Source organism: Pezoporus wallicus, unplaced genomic scaffold, assembly GCF_028554395.1.
Source record: "Pezoporus wallicus isolate ANWC-B61680 ecotype Strahan unplaced genomic scaffold, APGP_CSIRO_Pwel_v1 contig_3324, whole genome shotgun sequence".
NCBI classification, from domain to species: Eukaryota; Metazoa; Chordata; class Aves; order Psittaciformes; family Psittacidae; genus Pezoporus; species Pezoporus wallicus.
Window position 1 is genome coordinate 567562 of NW_026643042.1, and position 25657 is coordinate 593218.

General features: G+C 38.5%; 1 protein-coding gene and 1 long non-coding RNA gene across 3 annotated transcripts; one reads left to right on the forward strand and one right to left on the reverse strand.

Annotated features, from left to right (window-relative positions):
• Positions 1–1175: 1175 nt before the first annotated feature.
• On the forward strand, positions 1176–8607 carry SNX20 (sorting nexin 20). Of its 2 annotated transcripts, XM_057396557.1 has the most exons (4): positions 1183–1526; positions 3503–3680; positions 5308–5459; positions 7850–8607. In XM_057396557.1, exons 2-4 carry the CDS (start codon positions 3515–3517, stop codon positions 8516–8518), a joined length of 987 nt encoding a protein of 328 aa, XP_057252540.1. In that variant the 5' UTR covers positions 1183–1526; positions 3503–3514; the 3' UTR covers positions 8519–8607. The 2 variants fall into 2 exon arrangements, with proteins under 2 accessions (XP_057252541.1, XP_057252540.1); XM_057396558.1 differs by lacking the exons at positions 3503–3680; positions 5308–5459 and having other exon boundaries at positions 1176–1526.
• A 12804-nt stretch (positions 8608–21411) lies between these two features.
• On the reverse strand, positions 21412–24538 carry LOC130592316 (uncharacterized). The gene is made up of 2 exons (XR_008970524.1): positions 24130–24538; positions 21412–21666 (listed from the first exon to the last, which is right to left on the reverse strand). It is a non-coding gene; the product is annotated as an uncharacterized LOC130592316 (long non-coding RNA).
• Positions 24539–25657: the final 1119 nt, after the last annotated feature.

Sequence of the window (25657 nt, forward strand, 5' to 3'; positions counted from 1 at the left end):
AAGTTCAGAAACATCTGTGAACTGTCAGCATAAGTGGAAAATGCGCTGAAATCCCCCTTAGTTTTTGCTTACAATTGTAACCAAACCCATAAATATAACTTTAAAGGAATGAGACTTAAGCCAGAAACCCATGCTTTGTCTACACTTAAAAGGGTTGGCTGGTATAGCTACACCTTAGAGCTCTATTGGCAAGCACAGATTTCTTTTCTGGTATAACTTAAATCATTTTCTGCATGGAACACACTAAACTGGCTAAAGGACTCTGCCAACACAACAGCATCTACACGAGGGCTTTTGCTTTTGCCAGTGTGGCTGTAGCTGCATGGGAGTGATTTTTCATCTTTCTGACAGCTATTTTGGCAAAACTTCTATATTTAGACTGTATCCAAGTTAAAGTTGGCATTGTTTTATGTTGCAAATAAAGCAGAAGAGATGCATTACCAGTTTATGGGCCTGGTTTTACATTATTTTAAATTGTTTGTTCTGAAGGAATGCGTGGGGCAGGATCCATGTGGTCCTTTGGATGTTTGCCTCCCACATTTGTGTTGCATTAAAATCACTTAGTTTTTCAATGAGTAAGCTTTGGCAATGGGAAACTTACGTTACTAAAAAAAGATAGTGTCCATATTATTCACCCCAGAAATAGCTATTCCAATGCTTCATAGCAAATTTCCAAAGTGAACTGTAAAAAGAAGCATCTGGGCTAAAGGACCTGTGGATTAATGCATCATTCTTCTTCACTCACTTTGCCCTCTTCAACAAAGAGTTTAAGCATAGGATTCATTTTAAGCACACACATAAGCCCATTTCGAATTCAGTAGTCATGTCAGATATGATAATGCTTCTTTTTGAACTTTAATTAAGGAGATATTTGAAATTAATCATGTTTAAGCACTGTGCAGACTCAGGATTTCTGTCAGAACTGCAAGTTTAGATAAAGTGAGGCTATTTATTGTGGTCCCATCTGCATTTTCTATTCTGAACTGGATGCTAAGTCAGTAGTTTAAAGATGTCCCAAGGGGCATATTTTTTCCACATAAGTACATTCACGTATTTGGCTCTTTTTTCCTAACCTCTCTTCCGTTAAGTGTGCTTTTCTGGTTTCAGAAATCCACGCAGAGAAGTTCTCATTGATTTTGTACTTGTGCTTACTGTTGAACTCTTTCCTCTGCCAGACCTCGTGTTTGCAGGTGTAGTTCTGATGCTCGGGTTTGCAAGCCTGCCCTTGCTCCTGGAGCTGCACTGTGGGCAGCAGGCCGTGCCTCACTTGCAGACAGCGCAGGAGCTATTTGAGGCAAATAGGAAATCTCATGCGTAATCAGTCAGCACTGAACCAGTGAGCCAATTGGATGAGGAAGTCTGATTTAATCAAGGCTTCTTCCTTCCTTTTTGTGAAACGCAGAATGTGCCTGTTAGAAGAAAGCACAGACATATTTTTCTGCGCTTTGAAAACGCGAAGCAGGCTTTTTGTGACTTCGCACACACTATGCAGGCACCACAACTGGAAGGTCTTCAGCAGTATCCAGGTGGGTACACTGTGCACTTTGCTTTCTGGTGTTACCTATGACTCAGTGGAGCAGTTGGACTGGCATCTACCCTGAAACGGAACAGGATGAGTTTCTGAGTTTCTGTTCAGAGTAAAACTGTGTCATTTGTTTCAGGGGTTTTGAATTGTTTTTTAGTATATATATATATATATATATATATGTAAAAATAAATTGAAACTTAGTTAAAAGAGCTTACAATGATTTTTAGTTGTAAAACTGAAACCGTTTCTATGAAGTACAGGTAGTTTTCAAGACATATATTCAAGGCAGAAGACTTGTGTATCATAATGTTCACTTCTGCATTCTTTTGTTCACAAGTGTGTTGTGTTTCTCTGGTAAATCATGTTTTAAAGATGTGTTTATATAGAGAGATATGAATACATATTTTATGTATATAAAGTTATGCGTATGTAAAATGATACATATTTTCAGAATAAATACAGTTGTGCTTATGAGGTTATACCACCTTCATACAAAGAGTTGTAGTTTAAAATTGGCCATTTTCAGATATCTTATTTAATCTACTATATTTAATATTATCTTTACATGAAAAATGAATATTTGCAAGTTTATGCTCTTGGGATAAACTGTCATGGTTTTCCAAAGACTGAGCAGTTAGACAATAAGTGCTACTCTTCATGTTCAGAACGAAGATCTTAAGAAGGACTGGAAGAACAGTGAGAACTTTTAATTTCTAGTCCAAAGTCCAAAATTAAGGGCTTCCATGGTGCTCTTATTAAGGAGGATGACATTTCTGTACTTGCTTATCCAAGTTGGGCAAAGGAAGAAGGGTTTCTGTTAGAGGAAAGTGGTTTGCATTTCCATTATTTCCAGTGGGGAAAGTAATTGCTTTTCATTGTGTGGCCTTGCAGTCTGCCAGAAATCAATATGCCTGCTGAAGAGGTTTCCTCACCTTTGTATCCAGCATTGCATAACTGTGTGGTAGAAAAGTGGAGGCCAGATGCTATGTAGCAACATCCCTGTACTAAACCCTCTCATTACTCAATAGCCTCTGCTTGGGCATTAATTTTACATCTATAGCAGGGAGACTTGTTTTTTAAAAAGGTAGTTTGTTTTGTCATTTGATTTTCACCCTTTGGCTGAATTATGAGCAACATTTCTTTCATACTAACTATTTCTTTCATACTAACTTTCAACACTACCCCAGCAAAGAGTATACTGTGTTAAGTATTTTATCAGCATGTGGTAAAATAGTAGTCCTATCATATCAGAACAGGAATATAGATCTACTACAAGCACAGTATGTAAGTTAAAAGGACAAGTAATGAGAAAATGCTTCTGTACAATAATTAGAAAACTCAGTTCTCCTTCCATCTAGCCATTGTCAGATTCAATTATTTTGTTTTCATAGCACAGAGACAGATCTCTGGAGAGAACTTGAAACTGTGAAATATGAAAAAAATATTATACTGTAGTAGATATTGCCCTTTTTTTGTCCTACAAGTTGTGATTAAGAACAGATGACAAGTTTTGGAGAGTTAGAAACAGTGAATCCTAGCAGTGTAAAGGGACCAGGCTGCTAGTTATACTAATTATCTCCAAGATTTATCTGAGATTTATCTGAGCTCATACTTGCAAGCTTAAGGGCAAAATACAGGTAGAAAAAAATCTGCCCCCACTGAAGTGTATACCAAAATTCTCATAGATAAGAATGGAGTTCTGCACCTCATCTTATTCAACATAACTTACATTTTTCATGTTTAATTTTAATTTTCCAAGGAGATATCTAAACACTTTCAGTGGTAATGGTAATAGAAATGGTTTTTCTCTGGTACCTATTTAGATATTTCTATTTATTACTTTAGTTTTTGTGAATGTGCAGTTGCCCTCCTACAAGTTCACAGAGACCAATGAGTAAGTCAGTAAAAAAAGATTGCCAGTCTGGATGCTCTAAAGGCAGGCTACTAAGAAATGTCATTTTTGTAATCTTTCAGTGATAGCTTGCGATGGACCAAGACTCGCACTGCGCAGCAGAAAGGGAACTGTTGGAAGCTGTAAACAGGATTACTATGTTTTCTACCACAAGTCCATCTGATAAAGAGCAAAATCAACCCCAAGCTGAAATTTCATGTCAAGTGAGAAAAGAAAACCCAGAAAAAGATGACCTGCAAGGTTGACGCTACCCTTTAATTTTATTTTTCATGTAGCTATTTATGCCATTAATCTTTTCTATTAAAAACTTTGCTTCATATATCTGTAGTCCAGATTTACGCTGCTATACTTCACTGAAAATAAGCCTTAATTGAACTTGGTCAAATAATGTGGCAGTAGTGAAACAGATGCACATCCTGGTGTATATATACACACACAGAACTTTCCTTTTCAATCCCTTACACATAAAATGTATTCCAGATTTAATTTACACACCAGGGATCAAAATGGTGATTATCAGATGGCGTGTCTCAGGAGTGAACTTTCTGCATGTCACAAAATCTGAACTTCTTGACAGTGTCAGCAAGGATACCAAGACTGAAGCTAATCTCAAGCAGTAGTCTCTCACATACCCTATGGAGAGTCAGCATTGAACATTCACTATGCCTAAGATTGCTGACATCTGTTATTAAATAAAATGTTACGTATAATCCAAAATATATATCATCTCATCAAGATTTTCAGCCTGCAAAGATGTCATAAACACCCCCTCCTTTAGGAAAATATATGCTTCATAGAGATTGAGCCAAACCCCAAAGGCCTCCATAATTGAAACTGTATGACCAAATGATTAAGAATATGTAAAATTGGGGCCAGTAAAGGAGTACTGCGGTGCCTTTACAATTCTATTGCTGCATCAGATTGTTATCTTCCCATTCATTTGTGGTCATTCAGATCCATTAACTGAATGTTAGATATATTGCAGACTGACTTCAGCTGACTACATTGGCAGAGACATTATTAATTTGAAGTTGGGACGGGTGTACCCACAGAAATACAAACATCCCATTTTTTTAATCCACTTTCCTAGCACATACACCACCTGATGAAAACTGTTGTGAGTAGATTTCAAAGACAGAAAACCACCCTTTTGAAAAACTGCAACGAATTCCCCCGTAAGCAAAGTCTTCAACCAGCTGTCCTACATTTTTATATATGCATGTGTCTATATGTTTGTGTGTGTGTCTGTGAGGGGAGAGAGAGAGGAAGGAAAGGAGGTATATAAAATATTTGTGGCTGAACTGTGTCATCAGCTTAGCTACAAAATAAGAAGAAATGAGAATTCTTCCTTTGGCTGAGCTGGATATCCAAGTTTCTCCTGTCAGCTTAGGACATTTGTGTGTTCTCAGTTTTCACCCATTACTGCACAAGCCCAATATCTGAATAGACTCAGTGTTTGAATATATGCACTGTATTATCTCCTGCTTTTAGCAACAAAGAAGCCCAGAGAAACATCTGATTCAGAAGACTGAGTCAGCGTTTCTTAGGGCTACTTTTGGGAAGGTGAAGCCTACCTCCTGCTCAGACTGTGCCCAAGCTTACAACCTAGACGTTCAATAATTTTTGTCAGTAACTTTTCTATTACTTTGCATTCTGCAGACTATTTAGTGTCTTTCAAAATGTCAGACCACAATAACTTTCCTCAAAGAATCTGGACCTGTCTTTATTAGCAGTGAAATCGCTTATTTTATCAGTCTTTAGGTCTTGCAGCAGCAGAAATTCTAGCCTTTCCTTTCACAATAAATGCATAAGTTTTGTTTCCAACTGCAAAGGTTATAATCTGAAATACTAAATTTATTGGTTTTAGATTCCAGTGTATCCCTAAGTCCCAACTCTTCAATGACCACTAAGGAGCTTCAGGAATATTGGAGGAATGAAAAACGCCAGTGCAAACAAGTCAAGCTTGTTTTTGAAATCCCATCAACCAGAATTGTAGAGCATCATTTATCTAAATATGTGGTAAGCTAAAAAATGAATATGTAAGAAGATCATTAGTTTTTATTCACTCTACAGGGGTCTGCACAGCACACAGCATGCTTCACTACATGAAAGCCTTACTGAGGGCCAAGTTTTGCAAGCTGTGATCATACTGAGTAGAAAGAACTTGTTATCACTGATCTTATGGGCATAACTGATGGAATCTGCCTCTAAAATACCCCTCTGACAACCAGTTCACAGTATCTGCAGCAGTGGAAATGTGATATCATGTGAATTAGTCTCTTGAGTGTCCTTAACACCTGGAGGTTTGTCAACCTAGAGGAAATTCACACAAGTATAAAAATATCAGTATAGTTGCACTTCCACTGTAGCAGCTGCATTGCATTTGTATAAATTCATCATCAGAGATTTATCTTAGCACAAGTGCAAAATTCTTTGAAGTTGACAAAGTCTAAGACATCCTCCAGCTAGGTTGCTTAGGATCATTCCTCTTACCTATATAGAGCTCCATTACATGGCACATTTCTGTCATATTTTTAAGGTGAAGCATGAGTATGAGGGACAGAACAACAGAACAAGTTGTATTTTTGTATCTTTACTCACAGTACGGACACTTGTTTTTTATTTCTGGTTCTGCTCCTGGCCTGCAGCGGGACTGAAGGGACTACAGCAAGTCTCCTTCAGTACTCTTGTGAAATAGAGATGTTTTCCTTGTTTGCAAGGACCTCTGAGATCTGTAGATGAAAAATGCTAAGAATCTTACCAGTTTCTGATACGGGGTTGTGCAGCTTGGTAGAATATGGAGCAGGTAAAAGTTTGGGAGACTGTCCTAAGACCTTGTTGCATGCTATACACGCCTACTTAGGTGCTGCCATACTTACACACACTCAATAGTATCTAGCTTGGTGAATAGTTAAAAATTATATTAGTATAACTATATGAGAACAAGAGTATGATTCAATATACGTGCAAGTAGTTAGACTTAGCCATACGTTACATGCCTAGGCAAAGATATGTACATTACAACAAAATTGAGCCTATTTGAATGATTATCTAACTAAATGGTATTTCGGCCCTCTTTCATGCATACTCCACAAAGAAAAGAACAAGTACTTGTAAATTATTTACTTAGCTGCCCTTGATAAAATGATAGCTTAAAAAATTGCTCTTATCATTGTTTTCGATATGCATCACGCATATATATACTTTTCAGCAGGGAGTAGGAAAAAGTGTAGGAAAATGTCACAGTGCTTACAAATGAAAAGACCTCAAAGAAGTCAGCTCAAATTTAGAAACCTTTCAAGGAGCACCTGTAAAGATCATTTATGAAGATTAAAAGAGAGAATTTCTTTTTAAGGAAAAGCAAGGAAGGGAATCAGACAGAGAGTAATGCTGATACTGGTTTGCAGTCTTCAACAGTAGCAAAGGAAACAAATGGCATGAGTACAATGGCTCCAGGTTTTGTATAATTTAATGAGAACAAGGTCAAGTTGAATATGAACCTGGTCATTGTCTTGAAGCCAGCAAGGTCAACAGTCCATGTCCTTAGCTGGTGTGCAGTGATGTAGTTAAGCGGCCCTCAGTGGAGCTCCACTGGTTTACACACATCAAGGATCTGGCCCTTCCTTAGCATCATTGTGCTTGCATCAGAACCAGAAGAGAATCTATTTGTACATCACATAACACACAATTTTATTTTGCATCAATTTTTCTAATATCACATTTATTATTGTCATTTTAAGGGTAGTGAAGAGCTGAGGAAGACATACTCTTGAGTACTGTTAATGTGGGACAGCTTTTCTGTTAGCGAAGGGTTTTGGATGACAAACAGATTGCTGTAGAAATGTCACTCTTTTTCATTATTTATATGCCAAGTAAGTTTTGAATAACAGGACAATGATTTAAAAGGGAGAAAAGGCTTTAGAGTTGCTCCATCTTATTATTGCACACACCAAACTGCCAAATACTCCCTCTTCTTCCACAGCTTTAATAATACCCCCAGATCCCTAGAAATGTCTGATACAAACTGCATTTCTGAGTATTACAACCAATGTAAAGTAGATTATATTCAATATTAAGTCTGGGAAATCCATTCAGTTCACTGTAGATGATTGATTGCAGCAGCTATGGCTGTTATAAACAAAATTCAGCTACAGAAATGCTTTGTAAATGGCTTTACTTGTGTCAGCCTGCTGCTAATTCACTGTTCCCAGCACCTTGCCGGATGGGATCTTTTAGTGCATTACAACTTACTTACATGCTAAGGCTAAATTTGGTGACAAAAGTATAGCACAACAGGAGGAGGGAATTATTAATTTGATGGCTGCAGATTTTTAAAGCAGACAAAATCTGAGTGCACTGGGGCAGCAGTGGTCCATCTCATGCTTGTTTTTCTGTTTCATTGCGTTTAGATGTATAAAATCATCATTCTGCAAACAGGGAGTTTTGACAGCAACAAGTCTGTAATTGAGCGCCGTTACTCAGATTTCGAGAAACTGCACAGAAATCTGCTGGAGGATTTTAGTGAAGAAATGGAAGATGTGACCTTTCCCAAAAAAACTCTGACAGGGAACTTCACAGAAGAAATAATCAATGAGAGAAAATTAGCCTTCAAGGACTACCTGAGACTTCTATATTCTATGAAATATATCAGAAGATCAAAAAAATTTATTGATTTTTTAACAAGACCAGAGCTTCAGGAAGCATATGGGTGCCTGCGGGGTGGCCAGTACACCAAAGCTTTGGAAATCCTTTTAGAAGTCATTGGTCTGCAGGCAAGGCTGACAAGAGGCAGCCCTGTCTCAATTGTCCCTACTCTCTGTGCCATAGTGGTGTGCCACAAGGACCTGGAAAACCCAGCAAGTGCCTTTGAATATGGAGAAAAAGCTCTGTCGCATCTTTGTGTACATACTAGCCACAAGTATTACATTCCATTGTTAGAAACAATGATCACTCTGGCATATGAACTTGGCAAGGATTTTCTGTCTTTGCAAGAAAAACTGGAAGAATGGAAGGCAAAAAAGGATCCTATTCGTATTTTTACCCTGAAAGAACTTGCAGTTCGCGAGTATGTACAATGAACACAAGAAACAATTTCTTTAAAGAGCAAAGCTGTCAACTTCTTTTCCCGGATGCAAGCTTTTGAAAGAATAAGAACTGGAAATTACCTGTTTGGGTAACATAATATTGCATTAATAGAAAAAAAATTATATCTTTTTCATGTTCAGAAGGGACATTTACATGTACATGTACATGTACATGTACAAATATGAAGAGCACTTGAACTTATTAAGGTTTCTGGAAACAAATTTGCACCAAAAAATCATTTATGATTTGCTTATTTTGAAAATAGCCCATTTCATGTGAAAAAATCATAAGGAAATAAAATTAATAAAGCCCTTAAGAATCTGCAGAATCAGAGGGATTTCTTGCTTATGTAGAAACTTTTCAAGAAGAGAAACACCTTCTCAGACAATGCAATCTAGAGGATCCATCTTCAGACACTAGTTTTTTAGTCCTCCATCTGAAGCCTTATCAAACAGCACTTTGCCTTTTCTGAGAATGGTGGGATTGGTCCTCTTCCTAATGAAGTCAATTGCTGAGGGCAGGAGGACCTAGGGGTAAGGTTTACAATCAAATTTGATAGGAGCATGATATACAAGCACCAATCGTTCTGTCAGAGATGGGGGAGTATGCTTCATTTCCGTTTTGTAGCTAATACAGTTTTATAACTTGCATTGAAGGCACATTCTTGTTTGGGGTGATCTTTAAATAAAGATCTGTCCAGGATAGAAAATTCATGCCACGTGTGCTATATACATAATGCAAAGAAACCACAGAAGGGTGCTGTTGAGGAAAACATCTGGCTAATATAATGTTAGCATTTAATTGTGCTTTAAGGCATTGTTATCAGACAGTCTGTGTTAAGTATGTGCTTCCCTGTTGCCTTTCAGAGGTTTATGTAAACTGGGCGTTGCCTTAGTTTTACAGCCTGGTACACCATGCAAGTATCATCTTGGTGGCACTGCAATATCATAGCTAATTCTTTGAGATATCCAACCCACATGTAAAAATTCTAAGCTTGCCTTAGCCCTAACGCTCCTGTGAAAGCTTCCTAAGAGCTGAAAAAATATCTCTGTTTACCTACTTCTGTAATTTCCCTCAGGTCTATTGTTTCTCCCATATACTTTTTTTTCAGTAATCTGGTAAATTAATTCTCATAAATATTGTAATTAAATATCATGCTAGCATGGGTCATTATTCCCTGCTGAATGTAGTCCACTGAGTACTTTCAGGCCTTACCTCAGGTACAGATGCTACACACACACCACAAGGACACTGTCTATAAGTTAGGAATAACTGTATTAAGTTATCTCCCAGACATGAAAGAGTCAGTTAATTGAAAGTGCACTGAGCCTCAGAAACATTGCTTTACATTGCTACAAAAAGGATGGCTTGGAAAAAACACAGAATAATGAGAGTATCTAGGGTGGAAAGTTTACATTTTAAGTAGCTATTAACAGCTAAGTGTCAAAACACTTGTCGTGGTTTATTTGTTATTACAGATTATTTGTTATTTGACAATTATTATTTTTTCTAGTTCAAACTTAGAGAAGTAAGAGTAATTAACCAAGAAACTTATGGACTAATCTTCCCACAACATACCATGACCCGGGGAACTACAGACCAGTCAGTCTCACCTCTGTGCCTGGCAAAATGTTGGAGCAGATTCTCCTGGAAGGCATGCTAAGGCACATGAAAAACAACAAGGTGCTTGGTGACAGCCAGCATGGCTTCACTAAGGGGAAATCCTGCCTGACCAATTTGGTGGCCTTCTATGATGGGGCTGCAGAACTGATGGAAAGGGATAGAGCAGTTGATGTCATCTGCCTGGACTTGTGCAAAGCACTCGACACGTCCCACATGACATCCTTGTCTCTAAATTGGAGAGACATCAATTTGATGGATGGACCACTCGGTGGATAAAGAACTGGCTGAATGGGCGCACGCAAAGAGTTGTGGTCAATGGCTCAATGTCCGGCTGGAGACCAGTAACGAGTGGTGTCCCTCAGGGATCAGTGTTGGGGCTGGTCTTGTTCAACATCTTCATCGCTGACATGGACAGAGGGATTGAGTGCGCCCTCAGCAAGTTTGCCCATGACACCAAGCTGTGTGGTTTGGTTGATACGCTGGAGGGAAGGAATGCCATCCAGAGGGACCTCAACCCATTTGTGAGGTGGGCTGATGCCAACCTCATGAAGTTTAACCATGACAATAGCAAGGTCCTACACCTGGGTGGGAGCAATCCCAGGCACAGCTGCAGGTTGGGCAGAGAAGAGATTCAGAGCAGCCCTGAGGAGAAGGACTTGGGGGTGTTGGTTGATGAGAAAATGAACATGAGCCAGATTCAGTGTGTGCTTGCAGCCCAGAAAGCCAACCGTATCCTGGGCTGCATCAAAAGGAGTGTGACCAGCAGGTTGAAGGAGGTGATCCTGCCCCTCTACTCTGCTCTTGTGAGACCTCACCTGGAGTATTGTGTGCAGTTCTGGTGTCCTCAACATAGAAAGGACATGGAACTGTTGGAACAAGTCCAGAAGAGGGCCACGAGGATGATCAGGGGACTGGAGCACCTCCCGTGTGAAGACAGGCTGAGAAAGTTGGGGCTGTTCAGCCTGGAGAAGAGAAGGCTGTGTGGAGACCTCATAGCAGCCTTCCAGTATCTGAAGGGGGGCTATAAGGATGCTGGAGAGGGACTCTTGGCTAGGGACTGCAGTGACAGGACAAGGAGTAATGGGTTAAAACTTAAACAAGGGAAGTTTAGATTGGATATAAGAAGGAAGTTCTTTACTGTAAGGCTGGTGAGGCACTGAAATATGTTGTCCAGGGAGGTTGTGAATGCTCCATTCCTAGCAGCGTTCAAGGCCAAGTTGGACAAAGCCTTGGGTGAGATGGTTTAGTGTGAAGTTTCCCTGCCCGTTCCAGGGGATTTGGAACTAGATGATCTTAAGGTCCTTTCCAACCCTAACTATTCTATGATTCTACCATGTTGCAGGTCAGTTAAAATGGATCAAAAGTATCACCTTCTTAGAGGATGTCTGAATCAGTAACAATGTGTCAAAAAAGAAAGTATGTCTGGGGTCTGTGTTACAGTCAGGCAACTTGAAGTTAAGGCAGAAGGGAAGCATGGCCGTCATGCTGCTCTGTTTCCACTGTAGTTTGTGGTGAAAGACCAAAGAAATGCCTTGGGTTCTCCTTAGCTTCGTATGGGACTGTACATGAGTAGCTAATTGTGTCCACAGGCTCTCACCTTACAGCTGACTACAAGATTAGAGGGTCTGTAAGTATACACTGTCTAGCAAAGACAAATACCTGGAAAATGGCACATCATAGATCTTACTTAACCTCTACTTGTGGTAATTCTGTAATTTTTCATCTCCAAAGGATTCACTGATCCAAAACTAACCAATTTTTGTTGGTATGGCAGCGCACATTGGGAATACGAGGAGATGCAATTTGGCTAAGAGAAAAATTGACATAATTCAAAAGGCACTAAAATAAGCAATGCCAAAACCCCCCACTGTTTTGCTGGCATAAGTCAAATTTCTGAGAGTGCTTTTCCATATAGCAGAATTTTGTCAAAAAAATAGTTCTAGAATCACTTTATCTATCATTAGAAGGCAGAGGTCAGTTTCCTTGTATTGTGGGAGAAATTGAAATAGATAAATACTGGAATGCTGTGAAGAAAGAGCAATGTGTCTGTTGGCTAATTCCACCACAGTGGACTTCTTTAATGGAAAGCCATTTCAGTAGGATATCTGTGGCCATCAGTCAGACATATCTCAGAACTACCCAGGAAGAGCATATCATATCATCTGCATCACTCAGAGGGCTGATCTCAATTTCTGTTGCATTGAAGCATCCAGTCAAGCCACTTCATGTAGGAATCTGCACAGCCAAAGCACATGTCATCAAAGGGTCAAGCATAATGTTCATAAAATCAGCTTGTGATTTTATTACTATTACAACAAAATTAAAATCCCCAACAATTCAAGATCCCTCAGCAAATCGTGCATGCATTCCCTTCCTACAAATCCAGAGCCTATGACCTTTGGATTTGTTATTTCTTCAGAGGTGACATTGAAAATCCTTGGAAAGAGAAAGCTAGGATGGTGACGGCATTGAATGTGGACCAATTGGCCTGGATTTTGCCTGAAGCTCTGCCACAGAGTTGGTCTGAACTTTGCAGAAATAACAGCTTCTGTGCCCTATTTCCTCATCCAGTACTTCCTCAGTAAAGTTTCCTCACTCAGGTTTTCAGTGGTTACTAAACAGAAAAATTGTGAAACTTGACCCAGTAAGTTAACTCCCGCGTTTAGCATAGAAATGTGAACTGAGATGGAAGCAATTTTATTTTATCCAAGCCTATTTCATTTCTTCGAGGTATCCTGATATAGAAGAGAATTTAGAGGCGGTAAGTTGCCAAATCTGTGTGCATGGTTTCTTACTAATGCAGTCTTTATTTTAGACTCAGACTTTACTTTCCTCACATACCAGAGAAGTTACAAAATTTATCTATTTATTGCATAGGATTGTAGTGAGACCATGCTGGCTCATCAGCCTTATGGGCCATCAGCCAGTTCTGACTTCTTAGCTGTGTTCTCTCAGAGGCTGGTTGGACCTGTCAAAAGAATTCTGCCTTCATTTACTCACATTTCAAAAGTCAACTTCGGCAATTCTTTTTCACTTGATTTGTACAGCAATGTGAGTATTCAGCAGTTACTAAAATAAAAGGTAATGGAATTCCTGCTCCCATATTGACACTTCTATATTCCACTTGGAATTGCAGCCTGCAAGTTCCTTCTGCCTGTACATGCAACTTCATCTTTCACAGTTCAAAACATATAGCCAGGTAAGGTAGATTTCCTGCAGAGAACCAGAGATTAGTTTCTTTCCCTATTAACATTGCCTGGTGCAGGAGTACAGTAGTGGCTGCAGAGCCTGCATCCATGAATTGAATCTGTCCTGGCTTTTTCATAAAATGTATAAAAGTTAAATGGGTGCTTTCCACCTACGACTGTGTCTTGGTTTTCGTCTGAATAATGTTCTAAGAATGGCTTAAAAAGGAAATGGATATTTTCATCCGAATCTATCTGTCTTGCTTATCTATTGCTCTTCCTTAACTCATGTTAAGAAGCCACGGAAGAAACAATGACTAAAAATCTTGTGTGCTCTCCATGGGGCTCGCATGCTGTCTCCAGGGCACACATCCCACCTCTCCACATGCTGGGCCAGCAAAAGAGAATAGCACTACATCAGTGAAGCTATTTTGGAAGAAGAAAGCTCCAGCACTACCACATCTGCAAGAACAGAACATAAATTAAGTAAGCAGGTGGTTCCTGTTCCAGACAGCTCTTTTACTTCCACTCTTCATTGCCATACAATATTTGAGTGATAAAAACCTGTTTTATAAATAAATCCTTTTCCTGTCTCCCAAAACAAGATGTGCTTTTTACAAAAACTTTCTTCAGTTTAATAAAATAAATGGAAATAAGCAGTTGTTGGCATTTGTCCTGTGCATTATTAACATTCATCAACCATTCTCCATACCTGGAAAGCAGCTGAAGTCAACAGACAGTGTCTGGTTACCCAAGCTCTGCTCTTGGCAACCTCACAAGCCCACTGAGTGACCTTGATTAAGTCTAATCAAATCTCAGATTTCTTTCAAATGCCAGTATTATTGGGAATTGTACAAACAAGAGAAGTGATTTTTCACAAAGTCAAATACAGTGGTCTGGAGACTACACTGTGTGAAGAAATATTTCAGCACAACTGGCATCACAGCTTTGAAAACAGAGACATGTCACAGCTGCATGTTCTTAAGTACATCTTGCATGGAGAAACACAACACAGCTTAATTTTGCCTGGTATCCTACACCTGAGACAATAGCCTGTATATGGTAGAGAAAACAGTTTAGTAAGTCTGACTAATTTGAAGATCTAATAAGTGGTTGAAGAGAGAAAATATACTAACCACTACTTTGTAAGAAAAAAATAATCCAAAAACCAAACAGCCAAACAAAGCAGAAAGTCTCGCATAAGAGATTTTTGGAATATGTTTAAAAAAACCCTCCAGGCTTCAATATAATTTTCCACAAGAAGTAACACAAAAATATTTTCAAATACATTTTTCCAGTTTTAATAATTTCTTGGAACTCTGGTATTTCTTTCCACTGCTCTTGTAGCCTAAACAAGGAGAGTTACACAGCCACTACAGAGTACCATATATGTTAACAAGCTTTTAGTATCCAGTTTTCTGAACAACAGCACACAATCCAACAGAGCTTTCCATATGATCTTACTCTTCACATTGACACCTCTGAAGTATACCTACAACAGATAACAAGCCAAGTATAAATTCACATTTAATTATTTTTGCAGAAAAAAATGTCAAAAAAGAAAACACTGTCCAACCAACAGCTGCTTAGCATGTCTAACAAACCACAGTCTGTATGCATACAAGCTAGAAGAAAATTTAAATAAAATCTGGTCAGAATCATCTCCAAGATTCCATGGAGAGTTATATTATGATTTATTGAGCTTTGCCCCATTTCCATATCAATTATTATATCATTTGGGGCATTAAGTAGATAATACTGTTTACACAACTCTCTAAAATAACTAAAGAAGCCCATGAGAATGCCTAGTTACTTATGAAACATATGCAGACAAGATGTGCTCTGTGCAATGCAGCATCTTGTTTACAGGGAATCCTGTGATCTTTATCACACACTTGTTATTAACTCCTGTTGTCTGCGGTATCACTGGAGGATAATATTTGCTTTCCTGAATCTTAATAAGGCTAAATACATTTATTGAATTCAACAGATTTGTACAAGCAACATGGGAGTCGAGTTCAGGACACAAGATGAAACCTAGGTTGTGTGGCTCAGACAGCAGCTGAGCAAATCAAATCAAGAATGTTTATCCTCTGATTAGATCAAAGGCAGGAGCAAGATGTGTTGAAAAACTAAACACAGTTATAATGGTGTAAAATACTGAATGTCAATACCCATCTGGATGAGGTGAGAACCCCAAAGAACCAACCTATTTACATTAAGATCACATTACAATGTATGTTCATCACACTTTGCGGAGTATATATTTACTATACATACAGATAAACAAGAAACTAATTTTCATGTCAGACCACTGAGATTTGAGGGTAATTACACTGAAATAAATTAAGTTACAATGTAATCAAGAGCAGAATAAGGTCTACTGTCTATATAAACGTGCACTATCTCTATACACAATGGATAGGTGGATGGACAGATGGACTGATGACTGGATAGAACAAACAAATTTGCATGGTTTGATGCTTAATAAATATTTGCCAAGCATTTTAAGAAATTTGAATCAAAGCTACTTTTACAAGTACCACACGGTTATATATACATACATAGTTTTAAACATACTACCTTCTTTTATTAGAAATAGGAATACATCTATAAGTTTGTAATTATTCAGTCAAGAAAAATACTGAATAGACTGGATGGGCTGTGATATACCAATCTCTCTAAACTAGTGACGTTTAAATATTGTTTCATTCCAGACAGCACTAGTGTAGACTCTAACTGAGATATCCAAAAGAAAATCCTGAAGAATTTTACGGAAAATAGAAAATTTAAAGCCCAATGTTTTTCTTTATTAGTATTCGTGGAACATTTGCCTCCCCCTTGACAACTGGTTGCAGTGCCACTAGATGGAGCTGCAGCATTTGCAGGACCTGGGGACCCCTGCAAGCTGGAATAAATGGAACATAAACTTTTTCTTTTTTTTTTAACGACTTGATTTTAAAAAAAGAAAATCTACTAAGTCTAACACTTACATTTTAATATGGTTAAATATATATATATATATATATATATATATATATATATATATATATATATATATATAATTTCAATTCCATTTTTAGTTCAGACTGCAGCGCCTAGATTTCCAGCTGTCCTTCAGGACAATTTAACATACCCCTTTATCAGCCAGCTCTCTGAGCTGGCTAGAAAGCTGAAAGAGAAAATGTTCTTGCAGGCTTTTAGACCTGGTGAGTTCAAAGCCAGAGTCACTGCAGTGTCTCAGTTCCTGCAGTACCTTTTCCTTCTGATCAAAAGGAACCAAGTAAAACTCACAACTCTTAAAAGAACTATCAAATAATGGGGGGAGGGAAGTAAAAATAAATGGACCCTTAATGCCTTCTGAACAGTGCCAGGGAAAGTTCATTGACTCCATTTTAGATAGCTGCACTCCCGAGTGTGAAAACGAGGGCTGATCCTGTTTTGAATCCAACTACTATAAAATATTCTAAAGCTCCATTAACTTAGATATATGAAGGTACAAATATACTGCAAACACCATACATACACACATTGATTTTTAGCTTTGTCCCCTTGTTGATAACATGGAAGAGGAAGACATGATGGCTAAATCTGGACTGTAGTTGTCAGTCATCTCCTTCATCTGTAGCAAAACATAGGAATGTTTTTTTGAAGCAGCCCTGTAAAACACAGCAGGTCTGGCTAGCATTGGCTTACAGTTCCCTGAGTTCTGCTAGTGATTTTTATCAGGGTGCTGGGATGGCCAAGATCTGAAGACTGACTTCTCCCCCACTGCATGCTATCTGCAGCCCAGAGTTCGAAAGCAGCCTTCCTGCATGGAAATTTTGTTTGTTTGTTTTTTTTTGTCGGGTTTTCTTTTTTGGTTTTTGTTTGTTTTGGGGTTGTTTGTTGTTTTGGTTTTTTTTTAATTGGTTTGTTGGTTTGTTTGTTTTTTTTGTTTGGTTTTTTGTTTTGTTTTGTTGTGGGGGGGTGGGTGTTTGGTGGGGTTTTTGTTTTGTTTTTTTTTTTGTGTGTGTTTTTTTTTTTCTTTTTTTTCTTTTTTTTCCTGAAAAGGTTTCTGCAGAAACTGCTAGATTTTAAGTGCTTAGGAAACAGGATGCAGGAACTGGGCAGTCCAGTGGCAGCAAAACAAAGCACAACTATGCTAAAGACTTTGACAGAATAGTCTCATGAGATGAAATCTTTGAAGAAGGTCTCCCTCCTTCCTATTAATTTTTTTTCCAGAAATCCTGTAAGGAAAATTAAAAAGAGACAAAAAGAAAGAAAAGAGAGAGAGGTACAATCTTAGAAGATGAGACATGGGTTTGGTTGTTTCTGTCACTGCACCTCACCTCCGGGAACAGCAGCTTAAATGTGTGCTCAGTTAGCAGGTCAAACTTCCATGGACTTGGTAATAATATACAGTGTTTTTATAGTGCTTCACATGTTCAGAACATTTTACAAATGCCAGGCCAGATTAATCCAGCCTTTAAATCTGCATAAACCTTGGCATAGAGCTCTGGTGCCCATGAGGTTATTAAGTCTGCCATGAAACCAAATTGTGATGATCAAAAAGAGAAGACTCAAAAAAGGCAGAGCCAGGAAGAAGAGTTTGCTATTTGTTTGAAGAGACAGAAGAAATCTTGGAAGAAGCAAAGAAATGGTTGGTTAATTGCATAACAGATGGCTGCAATTTTAGGGCTGATGTTGGGAAACTCTGGCAAAAGAAGGCTATAAGTTTCCATTCATTTCATCTCCTCTGGAGAACAGAGACATGCAGATTTTTAAGGTAAAAAAAAGTAACTCAGACTAACAGGAAGAACTCATTTTGGTTTATGCATTGATATTTTTATTATCCTGAGGAGACAGCAGTGAGGATACTTGGTTGCAAGTAAACAATGATATAAATTATATGGTCTTGACAAGCAGCAGTAAACCCAACTCACTTATTCCTCGATTTTTATGCTCCATATTCTTCTGACTGGTCCACATAGCAGCTGTAAGAGGCTTGATTTGTACTGCATCAGGATATATTTTAAATGTATTTAAAATTATGATTTGTCCTGCTGTGCAGTAGCTTAATGATAACTGACTTAATTCGCAATATAAATCTCCTGTATAGGAAAGGAATTCATTTCCCTTGGGGAAGGCAGAACACCCTGAAACAGCCTTTGTTTGCTGCTGCTACCCCAAAGCTCTTCAATACTCAAGAGGCACTGCATGGAGACAGTGTGAGGGAGACACTTCATCTGATCTCAGCATGTTTTCCCTATTTCTGCCATACTGATGCTCACAACAGAGAGGAGCAGTAAACACAATAAACAGAAATGAGTGAATGCCGAGACAAAGAACAATTACACAGGCAATCACAGTCAGAGGAAGCACATGGAAGAGCTGGGTGGATTATTTGCATGTCAGTCCTGAGTTTCAGTCTTTCCATTGGGTGTGTTGATAGCTACTACTTTGCATCTGTTTCACAATGTCACTATGTGGCTCCACAAACCTCTCTGCAATTATATTTGAAACAAAGTAGATCAATTTATTAGCTGTGGAAAGGTCTCTAAATTATAAATAATGTGCTTGAGACATCATCTCGCTGTTGCCGTGTTTGACAATTGATTCACCACAACACAAAGGACTGGCTGAGGCAGGACAGGCTCCAGAGGTGCCCTTAACTTCCTAATTGAGCTATACTGTTGCTCTTTCCTCATGCCCAAATGGGATTTATTCACTGGAGGCTGTATCCTGTATGTATATCTTCACCACATGTTGTCTTTCTGTTTTAGTAAAGTTGATAATTTCACAGGAGCGCATATAGCCAAAGACACCTAAAAAGCTCAGCCTAAAATGAAGTTTTCAGACATACACACTTCCAGCCCTTCCTGCCATGCTGTAGTACAGCTCAGCTGCACTCTGTAGTAAGTTTTCAGCTGCAGTTTGGGGCCATGAGGTGTTAGAAAACAAATCTCCACAAAATGTGTGACTTGGTTAATGCATTAGCCATGATTACAAGAGTTTGTGTCTCCTTGCACAGTTGCATTTAAAAATCCGACTTTGACGATTTTTTTCATTTTTCTTTGTAACAAATGCCAGACTTCAAATGCTGTCTTTCCTAGCCATGTGGCTGTAAAAGATTTCTTCCTTTTTTCCCTACCATTGAAGGATTGCCTGCCTATTGCAGCTGACCCTCAAAGCACATGCACTGGTCACACAGTTGCCATGATTTTAGGTTGCCACTAATGCCCTTTGTCTCACTATGCAAGCTGCAGGGACAAGCCATGGAGCTGGACTTTCACCACCCTGACCACCACCTTTGGTACAGGCAGAGCCGTTAACAGGCATGCACAGAGCTAAGTATGTTCAGTTCCCTTGCTAGTTCAGACCATCCCCAGGTAGCAGTCTCTCTTCTAATTTTCTCAGCAGGTTCAATGCATCTTCAGGCCCTATAGATCTCTTCCATGAAGGAGCAGCACTAGTGATCAAAATACTGCCTTAAAGGAACATTTATTTAAGTGAAAAGACTTTCAAAAGAAAGTTTTACAATAATGAAATAGATCATATGATAGTCTGATTTTCATCAAGATCTTTAGGTCTAGGAAGAGATCTAACTCTTAGCCTTCATCAGCATGTCACCCTGTTGTCAGCCTGTCCCTCCCTCCAACTTCTGGCAACAATCTTCTTTCTTTAATCCTGAGAAACCAACTGGAGTTTGCTTTATCTCCAAGCCCCTTGCTCTGGCAAAAAGATTTGTATCATTTTGGATCCATGATCACATCCCTCAAAGCTATTTGTTTATTCCTCCCACTGTCTTCCTCAAGGATGACTGAGGCCATGTATCACAAAGAATTGTGTGGCTTCCTCACTTCCTCACAGAAGCAGCAAATGTTAGAACAATGTGTACATAAATGGAGTTCTGACAACCCACTTATATATTGCTTCACCTGCAACCTCCAGGTCATTTACAGCAGTCATGCAATTAATTCTGCTCAGTACTGTTAGAGCAGCGCACTGCACTGCTTGGAGAATCACACTCCAACCCTGTTACAAAGCAATACACTGAGTTAGGTCCTCCTCTGTTACTCTGGAGTAAGAGAGAACTTACCCCTCTGCCTATTTTAACTTTGAAATGAGTGCATGCATTTCAAAATTCTTTTTGTCAGTTTTTTAAATTAATATTTTAGGAATTTGTATGTAGTTCAGAGATAATTTTAGCTTGATCAGAAAGTGCTCTGGGGATGCTTTCATAAAAGGTGTGGTAGAAATGTACTACATTGCGTCATGTCTAAATCGAATTCAACATATTTGAAAACCAGCTATGGCAGTGAAAAACACTACAGGGACAAAGCTGGCACTGAGTCTATGCTGACAGAAAATGCTTAAATAATTTTGATCTTTGTATTTTCACAGGTTAAGACAAGGGTCTTCAAAAGCAATTTAAATCTGATGCTTTGAGATACGAGCTGATCACATGCAGAAATTGGAAAGGGATTTATAAACAGTGGATAACTGAGCTGTAGCCATACAGAAAAACGCTGGTGGATCTTGGCTGTGTAATGCTCAGTAGTTGTAGGCAAAAGGATATATTTGCTTCCCTTTTTCTCCCTGCCCTGTTGGTAATGATGCAAGGCACAAAACCAGGACATCTTGCTAGCTGAATAAATATTCAGAACCATCAAGAAAAATCTTATTTTTCCGTAGAACAAGGAAGCTGTGGAGCTCTAAGGTCAGAGTTAGGCAGCCAGGTATACCTGGATAATTCCAAGCACTGCAGTTCCTACATGCAGTCTTCACAAACATACATTGATTCACCACAGAATGCTTCCAAAAGAAGAGGAATTCTTCAGATTTCTTAACATTCTCCCATGAGAACAGGTTTCTTTTTCAATCCATTGTGCCACTGTTACAGCCTTATTTTTATTTTCAAGAATTTTCGTTGAATCACAGAATTTCTTTCTGACACAGCTCACCTTTTAGAGATATTTTCCAATTGATCTAATCCATCCATTCTACCTAAGAACATATTTGCCAGTTTTTTTTAAACAAAACAAACCAAACAAACAAAAAAAAAACAAAAAAACCCAAGGACCTAAGGATGCATGTAAAATGTAGCATCATTAACAATTCTTTAATATATACCAGTAAATCTGGCAACTTTAAATCATGTTACTTCTTTGAAACATGCCACAGACTGTCTTTTCTACTTTCTACTTAGTGAATCTTCATAGGGTTTTTAATACTCTTTCTACTTTTGCCATGATCAAAGGAATTGCTCTCCGTTTGCTTGTTCCTCTGATAAGTGATAAAAGATGTCAGTGAGACTAATGAGAACTGCCTCCAGCTTCCTTCATAAAGCCCTGTAGAAAAGAAATCACAATGCATCGTCAAACCCACTCGTCTTTTAGGAAATAAAGTGTGGAAAAATACTAGGCACAAAGACAACAGGGGGATGGGAGTGGGGGAAGAGGAGGGGAAAAAAGCTTTTACAAAAGAAACAAAAGAGGGTATTGATGAGTAAACAGAAATATTACTCCTATCAATAATCTGAACTGGGGTAAATCCTGAAACAACTACATATGCAAATGTGAAGATCATTTCTTTGTGCAATAGTATTTGCTTTCACACACACACACACACACACACACACACACACACACACACACATTGTACATGCTGAAAAGATAACAGAGCTTCCCCCTACCCCATAATACAGCAGAGTTAAAAATCAGAATCCAAATCCAAGTTAGGCCTTTACCCCTCAGTGCTCAGTGACGGTTTACATTACCTTTTTCAGGATCTGACAGAGTAAAACTCTTCAACTTCAAAGTGAATTTTGCCCTCTAGTGCAAAGGCCTTCATTCCAGTGAGGACTGAAAGCAGTTAGCACATCTTCAGGCCACAGTGGATGTGTTTCCATTCACTCACACTGGAAACAACTGGAATAATATCCATGGACCAAATGAAGTGTGTGTGCATTGAGACCAGTCCCAAACAAGTGGCAAGATTTTAATTTGTGCTGTGAAGAGCTGCTCTGCCTTCTGAGCAAATTCCCCCTCCAATTCCTGTTTCTAATTTGCTTCTGCAGATTTGAGGAGCAGTATCTCATCTGCAGGGGCTGCTTGTATTTCTCTAACCCAGACAGACATCTTGCTAAGGTAGGACAGGCAGTCACAGTTTTCTGAATTAAACAGAAAACAAACATGCATACAAAAATCAGGCTCATTTCTTACGTAGTCTCCTCCTAACAACAGCTCACACACACGTATCAACAACATCTCCTTCATGGCAGATGCCTAGAGAATGTGCTGTTGTTTTTCAAGACTGACAGGGACATGCCAGGACATGGTAGTACTGTGATTTTTGCTGTCAAAAAACTGTGCTATCACATGTGCTTATGGGTTGCATATTAAACCCTGTTGAGCTAGACCTCTGGGCTTCTTAGCAAGTTGTATGAATGTTTAGAACAGAACAGCCTGAGAAAGAATCATGACCTTCCAAACAGAAAACTTGCTGATTTATTTTATTTTTATTTTTAACAAGATTTTTTTTTTGTCTTGTTTTGCATCGATACTTCTGAGTTGTCTTCCTAAAGAGAAACTGATTATTTTGGGCTGGTAACTTTTAGAACATGTTGATTTACTACTAAATATAACTGTTTTATTATGTCTACATACATCGTTTTCTAATTATACACATTTATTAAAGCATGTTCTAGAAGATAATACTCTAGAAAAATATAGATTAAAATCAATATTTATAAATACAAGTTAATGTAAGTGCCCTCAAGAGGAAAATTGCAAAGTTAAAAAAAATATATTTTGCTTTTCAAACAAATAATTTTAATCAACAAAGGAAGGCTTATTAAAGTGATTTGCAATGGCTGTTTCTGACTATTATATCATTCAAGATTTTAAAATTATTAGGTCTCATCTTACACTTCATTTTTAGCCATAGGTAGTGGAAGAAAATAGGCATCCTGCTTTTTCAGACTCAGTGCTGAGTGCCAGCAAAAGGGTTATATTTAATTCCAAGGGGGGAGGAATAAATTGCTATCTTTTTAGGAAAATAACTGAAGACTACACAGTAAAAACAAATATCTCAATTTTCTCTGCGTTGACTTTAGTCACTGGATGAGGTAATTGGAACCAAGAAACAACTATTTTCTTTTCACTGCTAATGAGTAGTGACTCACTGGCCTGATGCAAGCACCTTGCCAGCAACACATTTTGGGATTTTTTTCTTTAAACCTTGAATGATTTAATACATCAGAATAAACTGCACTAAATATAGGCCTAAAACTTAATTTTAAATAGTTTTACTCAATAAAGATTTTCTTAAATTAAAAATCCAATTTATTTTTTAAGTCACTGATTTTTATCCATCCTGCTGTTCCTCTTCATTAAGGGAAGAATGAATCTGATGCCTCAACTCTGATCTTTCTCCTGAGGTGCGGTTTTCCCTTTATACTAATATTAAATATGAAAGGTCTATGGAATCTTAAATAAGAAAACGAAATGGATTTCTAGGCTGGGTAGGGGAGGGATTAAGCCAGGGAAGTAGCCTAGGGGAGAGTGCAGCTACATAAAAAGATAGAACCCCTGTGGCATCTTCTTTGGCCATTAGTTTCACTGGGCTGAGCCACCAATAAATGCCACCCCTGAACTGGGTCTGACATCCAAGGTCACAATCACACACACTCTTAGGGCCCTCTTCTTCTTCCAAAACAGTACTATTACACAACACCAACCACCAAAAACCAGCAGAAGTTGCTTTTGATTCTGCCTGGGTTACCGTTAACTTCTAAGAGTCAATGCATGCACCAATTAGCATAGGAATTCAGTTTCCTTCATGATCATATTCACTGAAAGAATCATTGACTGGGGAAGATAGGCAGTTCTGCACTCATCATTTAAAGCTCACAAATGCTGCCCTTGCAACTTTCCCTTGTAGAAAACACTTGCAGAGAAACAGTGCTTCTTGTATTCAAAGCAACAGATCTTTTATGTTTTGTTTGTTTGGTTTTTTCTTCACTGTCCTTAGGGTCTGCAGGGCTGTTTCCCTCATATATTCTCACTCCTTTCTCTGGCTGCAATTGCTGCTGTCAGTAACTTTTCCCTCTTCTTAACTATGTTATCCCCGAGGCGCTAACTCCAAGGACTTGGCCTTGCCTTAGAGCCTTAGAGCCCACCATCGTTGAATCCACTGGACACAGGGGAAGCTTCTGGCAGTTTCTTGCAGAAGCTACCTCTATAGCCCCCCTGCTACCACACCCTTGCCACACAAACCCAATGTCCTTGTGCAAGCAGAGACCAAGAGAGTAGTCTCCTGTCTACCTTGACTATCCATCTTCCATGAGGAAAGAAGAGCATACCAGAAACTGGAGAATTTCAGAATTTCTAAAAATGGAGCTTATGCAAAAAAAAATAGATGAAAGAACAGATGAACAAAAGAGGATAAAGAAAAAAAAAATGAAGAAAAAAAGTAGTCAAATAAATGTAGAGAGTTTTAAAATTATGAGTGAGGAAGGGAAGGATTTAAAAGAATAATGAAATGCTGACGTACAATTAAAATTTAAAAAATAAAATGCATAAGGAAAAAAAGAAAAATAAGAGGGTAGTTATAGAAGTAAAAAAGTTGAAAAAAAAGAAAAGAAAGACAGCTAACATAAGATGCAGATTTCAGTTATTGTGGTATGCTAGACAGAAATCCAGAATGGCTTTCTCAAAGCTGCACTTTAATGTCAGTCTTTGCTTATTTTCAGCAAGAAAATCATTGCTCTTTTCATGTTGCTTTTCTTAAAAAAAAAAAAAGAAAAAAGAAAAAATCTGACTGGAGACTTTCCAATCCCCCACAAACTGTGAGGATTTTCTACTTGAAAATGAATTTTTTCAAAGGAAAATTGTATTGCAGCTCCATGTCAAAATGTTTTAGACAGCTCTAAGAACACTATGGACTTTTCTTTGTCAAAAGAAACCCAAAACATAGAATCATAGAATCATAGAATAGTTAGGGTTGGAAAGGACCTTAAGTTCATCTAGTTCCAACCCCCTGCCATGGGCAGGGACACCTCACACTAAACCATCTCACCCAAGGCCTCGTCCAACCTGGTCTTGAACACTGCCAGGGATGGAGCACTCACAACCTCCCTGGACAACCCATTCCAGGGCCTCACCACCCTAACAGGAAAGAATTTCCTCCTTATATCCAATCTAAACTTCCCCTGTTTAATTTTTAACCTGTTACCTCTTGTCCTATCTCTACAGTCCTTAATGAAGCATCCATCCCCAGCATCCCTATAGGCCCCCTTCAGATACTGGAAGGCTGCTATGAGGTCTCCATGCAGCCTTC